This window comes from Squalius cephalus (genome assembly GCF_949319135.1).
Source record: "Squalius cephalus genome assembly, chromosome: 20".
NCBI lineage: Eukaryota > Metazoa > Chordata > Actinopteri > Cypriniformes > Leuciscidae > Squalius > Squalius cephalus.
Window position 1 is genome coordinate 9821440 of NC_137141.1, and position 10761 is coordinate 9832200.

The 10761-nt window shown below is 43.5% G+C and overlaps 1 protein-coding gene across 1 annotated transcript; it reads left to right on the top strand.

Annotated features, from left to right (window-relative positions):
• The first annotated feature begins 7167 nt into the window (after window positions 1-7167).
• Window positions 7168-9738, top strand: LOC307147916 (uncharacterized protein). The gene is made up of 2 exons (XM_079853013.1): window positions 7168-9293; window positions 9601-9738. Exon 1 carries the CDS (start codon window positions 7306-7308, stop codon window positions 9187-9189), a length of 1884 nt encoding a protein of 627 aa, XP_079709139.1. The 5' UTR covers window positions 7168-7305; the 3' UTR covers window positions 9190-9293; window positions 9601-9738.
• The last annotated feature ends 1023 nt before the right edge of the window (window positions 9739-10761 follow it).

Consider the following 10761-nt stretch of genomic DNA (forward strand, 5'->3'; position numbering starts at 1 on the left):
TTAATCTTAGTTCATATTAATTTAATATTAATTAATATTAATTTCAACATTTAGTAATACGCTGTTAAAATCAAAGGTTGTATTTGTTAACATTAGTTAATGCACTGTGAACTAACATGAACAAACAATGAACAGCTGTATTTTTTATAAACTAACATTAACTAATATTAATAAATACTGTAACAAATGCATTGTTAGTTCATGTTAGTTAACACATCAACTAATGTTGACAAATGAAACCTTATTGTAAAGTGTTACCGTTAGTTTTAGTCATTTTTTTTGTTCTTTTTACACATTTTATGATTATTTTTAATATATATTTTATTTTATTTCAAGTAACTTTTTATATGATTTTAGTGTTAGTTAACTGATAAAGAAAACAGAGGCTTGAACATTTCACAAAATATCTCCTTTTGCATTCCTATATAGAAATCAGAAAGTCATACAAGTTTGGCTCAACATTAGACTAAAGTAAATGTTGACAGAATTTTAATTTTGGGGTGAACCATGCCTTTCAAGCTTTCCACTGAAATGAATTATATTGGGATGCAGATCTAAACACTGAGATGGACAGATGGGGAACACATGAAAGCACAACGTATATATTGTATATAAAGCGAGATGGAAACTTTAAGTAGACAGAAGAATGGGTATGCAGCAATTTCGTATCCCAAAATCCCAAAGGCAAGTTGGCGATGGACAAAAAACATATTTCTACCAAAGCAAACAATACCAAACAGCATTTCATACACTCAGCATGCAGACTTTTTAATTTTCCACCATAAAATGTGAAACCTCTTGGATCTCTTCATGAGGTGCAGACAGACAGCATTGAAGTCTAAATCAAGATCTGACTGATGCATACCCACAATTACCCCGCTGTTTGAAATAGGGGCAAACTTCAACATTTGGTATCATTTAGAGCCCAGGCGATGTCACTGATGCAAGACCGATTCACAGTCACAAATCCAACAAGATCTCAAAGGATATTACTGCGCAGCGATGCTTGAATCCAACTCTGTGCGTTAACCTATAATTATAAGACTCAAGCAAACGCTTGTTTTGATAAAACGGTCTGAGTGAACTACAGGTTGCCTTGACTTTACTGCCCTGAAATCCTCTGATGTTGGTGATCCAAGCCGAGTTGTGGAGGAATCGCATGCCTCTTGCGTGGCGCGTTGGCAGTGTCCATGGAGTGGGCTCTGCTTTAGATTACTTTTTGGTTTTGAGCTATGAAAATGCAATTGCCACTTCAGCGTAAGTTAAATCAGGTGGGAAGTGAGAAATGAGGTCGGCGTCTACCGCTGCTTTGACACCCTTCAAGAAAGGTAGAAGCATTCAGGAAAAGACTCATTTTCTCACACGTAATTGCCGGTTTTAGGATATATAATGTGATTCTTCCAGTACTGTAATGGTATCATTCTTGCTTTCTTCCAACCAAACACAGTTACTGGAGTTTCTGTCAAAATAAAATATAGTCCAGTTATTGTAAACACTGTAAAATTTAGATTTTGTTATATTTCCTGAAGAACATGTGAGGGATAAACTCACTTATGTGATGCTCGCTAGAGCATCTGCCAGGGCTTCGCAATGTGGTCGCAGAGGTGTTCTGAGTGGTTGTCAGCACGTTGCTGTGCGGTTGCTAGGTGGTTGCTTACTAGTCCGAGGTAAAAGAGCCCACCCAAAAGTCTCTATGGTGGTATTTAAGCATACACTTAATGCATTTAACATATCAGACAATTATCTAGACCTGGACCAAGTGTAAATGCATTTGAGATTAAATGCAAAACAAGAAGCAACTAGGCCAAATTTAAATGCACACTTTATTCAGGCCACATATTAAACTTTACTCTCCCTATTGCTATTTATATCTGATAAGTTAAAGGGGTCCTATACTGCCCTTTTCACAAGATGTAAAATAAGTCTCTGATGTTCCCAGAGTGTGTATGTGAAGTTTTAGTTAAAAATACCCCACAGATATTTTTATATAGCATGTTAAAATTGTCACTTTTTGAGGGGAAACGTTTTTGTGTGTGTCCCTTTAAATGCAAATGAGCTGCTAATCCCGGCACAGAGGGCGGAGCTTCAAATGCTCATATGTTAGCATCTTTGATTACCTCACACAGACCCGCACTGAAAATTTCAAAAACTTTTAGCTGGCCAAAGATGGAGAGATTCAGGAAGGAATGCAACAGGACTTTTCTAAATGGTTAGTTGATGAATTTATGTAGCTGATGTGGAGTTAACTATCTTCTAGTCATTGATTAGCATATTCTGTCATGATAATCTATAAATCGTGTTCCTTCCTGGGCCAGGGTTTATGTAAATTTTAGTGCTAGTGATGTCACTAACCCTTGAAGAAGCTCACTTTTGTGTCAGGATTAGGTTTCGTTGTAGTCCTTAAAAAGCAATTTGTGTAAAATAAAATATCTCCCTTTGCTTTGAACTTTGAGGGTTGGAACTTTGCAGATGTTGTTTATGCTCAAACAGCAATATTACACACTAACTAAAAAAGTGAAATCATTATCAACCACCCCTCTAAAATGGTGTAAACTGTTATAGCTTGGCTAGGCTATTTAAAATGATGCTATGCTAACAATGCTGATTTGTGTTTTATTTTGGTTACTGTCACTTTCCCTTTTTTCTTGCAAACTCGCTTGCAAACAAGGTTCATTTGTTGGAGTTTTGAGCTACAGTACTAGACACCTTCCACAGAATATAGTATTACCTGATCTTCATTCCTTTATTGATGGGTATGACAAACTCTGACTCTCAACCGAATGACAGAAGTGTGCAGTTTCCTGGGAAAAATTCATCCTTACCATTGTAATTTAGGGTAAGGCAAAACCACAGTTTGGAAGATTGATTTATGATAAACTCACTTATTTTTTAATAGGCATAAACTGCCTTTTTTATAATGCTTTCTGAGGTCCACTTATAATGTTATCAAGATTTTTATATAAAAAAAAAACATCCTACTTTAGAAGTATTCAGCTATTTTCTATCCTGTTTTTGACCCTCTCTTTCAAACACTCTGTTTTGATAGACATGCTGCATTCAAGACTTGGAAGTAAACACCCACTGCTATGATTGGGTGAGTTGCATTTTAAAATAATTTTAATTTTCCCCGCCATTACACATTTATAATTGTTTTGAACATTTCTAATGTTGAAAAATATCTTGTTACACACCATATTCTTTCTGAGTAGTACTTGGAATTACCACAGTTATAGTTGGCATGATACTTACAGTGTTTTATGTAAAATGAATTATGAATTAATATACCATCATTTGTCGCACTCACTGTCATTCTTACAGGCTATTCATCGTCCATCCTTTTCGATAAAGTGAAAAAAGTATACATTGTCATTTGCAGAGTTGTGTTTTAAATAATTAAACATGTTGTAATGTCTTACTTGTGAAAAAACAGAAGATGTTGCTCACTGAAGCTTTTATTCAGCATAACAGAGAAAGGCGTAGATGGAAAAAATAACAAAAGCAGCATTCTCTATGTGCTTTCATCCGTATCTGATAAATCCAATGCATTAACAACAATAATGCAGAAGCAAAAGAAAGAACAGCAAATCACAACTATCATATTCACAACTAGGATATTCACAGTTTGACTGGGGAGCAACAGTATAAATACTCAATATATCAAACGATCTGTAACAAACAAAGCAATAGTGACATAGTAAAAACATTGTTCCTTACACTTGTGTTGAAACATAACTGTTGGATCCAATATAGTCAGCTCTGCATCATCTTTTATTTTCACTCTCTCTAAGGGTGTGATCACACTTGTAGTTTGGTTCACTTGGTCAGGGCCTTAGCGCATTTTAACACCGAACCTAAAAGCGTAGGGATATGTTCACAACCTGATTGGTTGGCTTTTACTACGTATATTTTGCAGCGGAACTTACCGAACATCCAAAACAATGCTGTGTGCCGGGCTAAATGCACTCGTTGTATGTGCGAAGCCTACATATGATGGCATATGATGGAGCTGAGAACTCGTGATGAGCTTATAAAATGTGTAAAGGAGTCAAAACAGCAGCAGGAATCCCTCCGTCACACACACAAAAGCAGATCTGCTGCAAGTACCGAACTGTGACATCGCGACTATGACGAGGAAAAATAGGTATGCTTGAGCATTATGTCCTTTTTATGTCCCGTTTTTGGTTCGTATACATGTCATTGGTCCGTGTTGCATTCATATTTCATTCGAACCGCACCAGAATTCGTTGGGAAGCGGAGCAAGATCCATCGTTTTAGCGGTCTCGGCCCGCTTATTTGGTGGCTTACATCAGGGTTTGGTGGCAGCGTTCACACTTATTCAAATTAACCGCACTAATAGAGCAATCGCCCCTGAGTACATTTTAATCGAACCAAACGTGCCAAGTGTGAACACACCCTAAAAAGCCTGGGCCAAATGGTTTCTTGTTTAAAAATGAATCCGCAGTCAAATGAACAATCGAAAAGTGTTGACTTGACTTGACAAGTAAGGAAATGCAAAGACTGTGTTTTTCCACAACTAGGCTTTTCAAAACATCTTGTAATCCTCAGAGGCATCTCTATGTTCTTGTTGCTGAAGTAATCCTGTGTTTGCATCTCTCTCGTATTTACTACTACATGACATGCACAAGACGGTGGGTGGGGCTAAAGAGATGATGAATAGATGTAGGCATAGATTTTCTTCTGCAGAGGCTGTCTTTTGTCGCACTATTACGTCATAATGTGACACAATCCAAAACGAGACATTTGGGCAGATTGGTTTCAATAATAGGTGTTTTTGGACTAACAAGGAATTCTTGAGTTCTGAAACTTACAGGATTTTTTTAGAGTACAATGACGTGTTATGTCAAATGACCAATGGAAATATTTGATTTCTCAATTCATGACCTCTTTAAATTTTGTCCTTTTCAAAATATAAATAAAAATAGTGTCGCTTTAACATGCAGAAGTTTGGAAACCTCAATCTACACATGGAAAAGCAATCATGAATGAGATATTTGGATGGAAAAACTGCAAAACTCCAACATTAATTGTAAATTGGAGTGGCATGAGCATCATCATGGTAAAGTCAATTTTTCTGGCTATACATATACAGATGTATACTGTAGCCATGAGTACATGGAATAAGGATACCCAATTGAATGCAATCTCATCAATGCAAGTCTATTGGCAACTGCAAGTCAGAAATTTTAAAAATAAATTTGGAAAAACACAGATTTTGACACAGATGTTGTTCCCTTTTAAGGGAACTCGCGTTGCGTCAAAAGCAACGCGACGTCGGGTTATGACGGGACGTCATAGGCGGGTGACGTCATAGGCGGGTGACGTCATTGACCAGGAAACTATAAAGCACCCCAGACCAAACAATGTCAGCTTCTGTGTCTTCACAAGCGCTCTATGTGAAATCGTATCGGTCTATTTGATGTGTGTTTGTCTCTCTATATATATATATTATGGAAGGAAAGCAGCAATTTAAGCAGTGTGTCACTCCCTGCCCTCGTTTTATCACGGGTGGGGATACACACGAGCTTTGCGAGATGTGTTTGGGACTAGAACATGCCCAGTCAGCTCTAGAGGGGGCTGGCTGTGAGCATTGTGAGAGGCTGGCAATGAGAACTCTCCGGTCCCGCCGAGCACTCTTTGAGGAGGGTGCTTCGGCTCGCGTTCCCCAGGGCTCGGGTCCCGCTGCTGCTGAGGCACGGCGAAGACGCTCGTCCTGGGGTTCGCAGATGGATTTAACGGCGGGGTTAGAGACGGGTGATCCCCTATCTCTTCCTTTAACCGTTGAATCCGACGCTTCAGTTTGCGAGTCAGAAGCACGCGCTGCGGTTTCTTCTGCTCGCGCTGAAGTGCAGGTGCAACAGCACTCCAGTTCCGAGGAACTGGATGTTGTGAGCCTGGGTGAAAATGAGGATGTAAATACACTGTCACACACAAGCACACACACACAAGAGGAGCTTTTGGAGGTTATCACTCGTGCTGTTGCTAGATTAAATCTGGACTGGCCAGCCGGTGAGCAGGAATTATGTCAATCAAAAAGTAAATTAGATGAACGATTTCTGCCAGCTAGATCTCAACCTCCAAAGCGGGGCTTACCGTTCTTTCCTGACCTCCACACTGAGGTGTCGAGGTCATGGATTAGACCGGCATCATTGAGAGTTTTTAACCCAGTGACATCTGAATATTCGAATATAGTAGGGTTAAAAAAACATGGTTATGCGGCGATGCCTCAGGTGGAAGAGACGCTTGCTAGCTATCTCTCCCCTGAGTCTGCATCATCGCTGAAAGCCCCGCAGCTGCCCACTAAACCAGTAAGAACGACATCGGTTTTAGTGGGTAGGGCATACTCAGCAGCAGGTCAGGCGGCCGCCAGTTTACACACTATGGCGGTCCTACAAGCATATCAAGCTGATTTATTAAAAGATATAGACGATGAATGTGAGGAAGTGGGGAGAGAAACGATAGCGGAGATCAGGATGGCAGCTTATCTGTCTCTTCGGGCCACCAGGGAAGCGGCAAAATCTATCGGCCGCTCTATGGCAGCAATGGTGGCCACGGAGAGGCATCTCTGGTTAAACTTATCCGACATTAAAGAAAGGGATAAAAAGTTTTTGTTAGATGCTCCTGTCTCCTCTACCGGTCTTTTCGGCGACTCAGTGAATTCGGTCGTTGAACGATTTCAGGAAGCGAAAAAGCAGGCAGCTGCATTTCAAAAGTTTCTTCCCCGAAAAGTCTATGTCTCTGGGGCTGCTGGGCGGGAGCAGCCCCAGTCGAGTATGTCCTCCTCCCATAGAGCTCAGCAGAAGGTGAGCGTGGCTGCCCGTGCTCCCCCACAGAGAGACTGGGGGCCGGGACAGCGCGCTCAGCCAAGGTCTTCCCGAGGTAAAGCAGATCTGAGGACTGTTATTATCTCCAGGAAGGCCTCGGCTAAGAAGTCCTGACGCCAAGGGTGTCAGGATTTCGATGGCAGTCCCCTCCGAGGGGAATCGGTGTGTCGAGGCACCCGTTTCCTCTCGGTGCCATCAGGGGGCCGTGTTGCCAACCCTGCCACCTCCGGTGTTTCAGGGCGCAGCGGTCCTCAGCGAGTACTCATCTCTATGTCTGCCCGGAAACGTAGCAGCATGGGGAAGCTCGCACACTCTGAGGAGGGTTCGAAGTGGGTCAGTTTGGTTGCTTCCTGCCGGTGCGCCGTTTCAGGTCGCCGAGCTGGCCGCTCAAATAACACCAGAGACCAGCCTCGAGAGGCTCGCATGATTTTCGCATGTTTCGCATGATCAAGGTCACGCGGCGATGCCTACGTGCCTTAGTTATGTGGAAAGATCCTTGGTTCTTGTCCCAGGGTCCGGTGTTGAGAGCTCCTTGTCGTCGCTTAACGCTAACGACGGATGCTTCCCTCACCGGTTGGGGGGCGACCATGAGTGGTCGCTCGGCTCGGGGTCTGTGGAGCGACCATCATCTTTCCTGGCACATAAACCAGCTGGAGATGATGGCCGTGTTTCTGGCACTCAGACACTTTCTCCCAGACCTCAGGGGCCACCATGTGCTGGTTCGCACGGACAACACAGCGGTGGTCTCCTATATAAATCGCCAGGGGGGTTTACGATCTCGCCGACTTTGGAAACTGGCACATCGAGTTCTGGTTTGGGCCCAGGGGAAGTTGCTATCGGTTCGAGCATTGTATATTCTGGGTTACATGAACAAGACAGCAGACTCTCTGTCGAGACAGGGAGTGGTGCCGGGGGAATGGAGACTCCACCCCAAGGTGGTGGAGCTCCTTTGGAGTCGATTCAGGCAAGCTCAGGTGGATCTGTTTGCGTCTCGAGAGACAACGCACTGTCCCCTATATTATTCCCTGACGCACCCAGCCCCCTTGGGGTTGGATGCCATGGTACAGACGTGGCCGAGGCTACGTCTGTATGCCTTTCCCCCCCTGGCATTACTACCAGGAGTTCTGGAGAGAGTTCGCCGGGACGGGGTTCGGCTCTTTTTGATAGCCCCGTTCTGGCCGGGCCGAGTGTGGCTGTCGGACATTGTGTCCCTCCTCGAGGGTCCTCCGTGGGAAATTCTGGTCAGGAGGGACCTTCTCTCCCAGGCGGCGGGGTCAGTGTTGCACCCGCGTCCGGAGCTGTGGAGACTGTGGGCCTGGCCTCTGAGGGGGATCAGCTCATAGACTCAGGTCTTTCTACTGAGGTAGTGGAGACCATGTTGCAATCCAGAGCTCCTTCCACGAGGAGGCTCTATGCCCTAAAATGGAGAATTTTCGTTGCCTGGTGTACAGACCAGTCTGTGAATCCAGTTGACTGCCCAGTAGGTTCAGTGCTAGATTTTCTTCAAGAAAATTTTTCTTCGGGTTTGTCCCCCTCCACCTTGAAAGTATACGTGTCAGCTATATCTGTCTATCACGTTCCTCTAGAGGGTGCGTCAGTGGGGAGACACCCATGGGTAACTCGCTTCCTCCGTGGTACTTTGAGGCTAAGGCCTGCGGCACGCTCGAGGGTGCCGACTTGGGATTTGGCCATTGTATTAGAAGGCCTAGCCCTGGCCCCCTTTGAGCCCATTGAAGAGGTTCCAGAGAAGTTTCTCACATTAAAAACTCTGTTTCTTCTATCTATCTCTTCTCTTAAAAGGATCGGGGATTTACAAGCATTGTCAGTTGCTCCCTCGTGTCTTGAGTTTGCGCCTGGTATGGTGAAAGCGTTCCTGTTTCCAAAGGAAGGTTATGTGCCTAAGGTCCCCACTAATGTGGCGGGTCCAATAATGCTGCAGGCCTTTTCTCCGCCTCCGTTTCAAGACCAGGACCAGGAGAAATTAAACTTACTTTGCCCAGTTAGGGCTTTAGATGCGTATGTCCACAGAGCTGCCCTGTGGCGCAAGTCTGATCAACTGTTTGTGTGTTTTGGGTCCCCGAGTAAGGGGAAGCCCGCATCTAAGCAGACTTTAAGTAAATGGATAGTCGAGGCTATCTCACTTGCATATGAGTCGGCCGGTCATCCTTCACCACTAAAGGTCCGAGCCCACTCGACTAGGAGTATGGCTGCTTCTATGGCCCTATTGTCAGGGGTTTCACTTCAAGAGGTATGTGATGCGGCAGGGTGGTCCTCTCCGCACACTTTTGTAAGGTTTTATAACCTGGATGTGGCTTCTACTCCAGGTTCTCGGGTGTTTTTAGTATAATGTGCATTACGATTTCACAGGCACTTGAGGACTATGGCGACGTGGGTATTCAGTTCCCGCAGCGCTTGACGCAGCGCGAGTTCCCTTGAAAGGGAACGTCTCAGGTTACGTATGTAACCATGGTTCCCTGAGAGGGAACGAGACGCTGCGTCGCTTTGCCATACTCCCGGCATGCCTGTGACCAACTTGTTCGACCTATCAGAAGCTGACATTGTTTGGTCTGGGGGTGCTTTATAGTTTCCTGGTCAATGACGTCACCCGCCTATGACGTCCCGTCACGCCATTGGACTGATTTCATGAGTGCTTCATGACGCGATCACGCAGGGGCGTTCCCGCAGCGCTTGACGCAGCGTCTCGTTCCCTCTCAGGGAACCATAGTTACATACGTAACCTGAGACGTTTTCCTCACAGATAATACTGTTTTTTGGGGAAATAAAAGTGTGTTGGAGAAGGATTTCCATCTGAAGACAGATGATTGGGTGTTTGGTGAGTTGATGCTTGGGATGTGAGCGAGTCGACCCGACCTTTATGACTGCAGGACATTTCATCGAGATAGGTGCAAAATTTAATGAAGCATTTAAGGAGCAAAGCGCATGTTTGACCAGCCCTTTGCCCCACTGCCCAAATAAAGACTGCAGACATAAATGCAGATGGTTTAAATTTGCAGTGAAAGAAATGTGTTGGACGGCTCGAAGATGGTGAAAGGGCTTTCACAACAGGACGTAGGGTAATTAAAACCCATGAGGCCGAGCGGCCCTGAGCTACTAGAGGAAAACCTCTCCTGTTTCGGCATGTGTTCCAATCTGATCTCCATGCTTGTTTAATACTGAAGCAATATTATACTGCTGCCAGCTAAACCTGACATCCAGACATCGCATGTGCTGGAAATCAGATGGAATGACAGCTTTTTTCACACGTATTTGACAGTTTGATAGAGGGTGACCATTTGGTTTTCATGAAATATTATCTTAAGCGTCTCATATTGTATCCAGTTGTTGGAACTCAGCAGATGTTCGGTTGTAACCACGCCAAGTTATGTATGCCATATGAATATGTTACCAACTGCAGCGTTATTCAAGGTATGGTGTGTAAATGAATATGAATTAATATTAATCTTTATCCTGCTGGGGGAAAAACCCAACAGCAACAAAAAAAAAAAAAACCTTAAATCAACTTAACATGTTTTAATGTGGTTTACTTTTAACCTGGCAAGGCTGGTGTTCGACTGGTTTAGCTAGTTATATGATCACCCAGCCTGACAAGTGGCCAAAACATCTCTAAAAACATCAAGACAGTCATCTTCACAGAACAACAGGTTTTAGGCTGGTTCAATACAAAATAAACTCTACAGAACATGTAACATATCCATGCCACTGAAGATAAATGGTGACTAACTCAGATAAAACAAAAATCACATTTTCTTACAGTGAAAGTCTATGGGGCAATACACAAAGCACAAAAATGGTTTTGAACGTAGAGCTACACAACAATTAAAAATGCACGTATAGAATGATTTACTAAGCTGTATTTCCTTTCATGACTCATGACCACACCAAGTCGATAAACGCGGTA

Excerpts from the sequence above, each read along its gene's own strand:
- LOC307147916 (XM_079853013.1), top strand. The coding sequence starts at position 7,306 with ATGCCTACGTGCCTTAGTTATGTGGAAAGATCCTTGGTTCTTGTCCCA.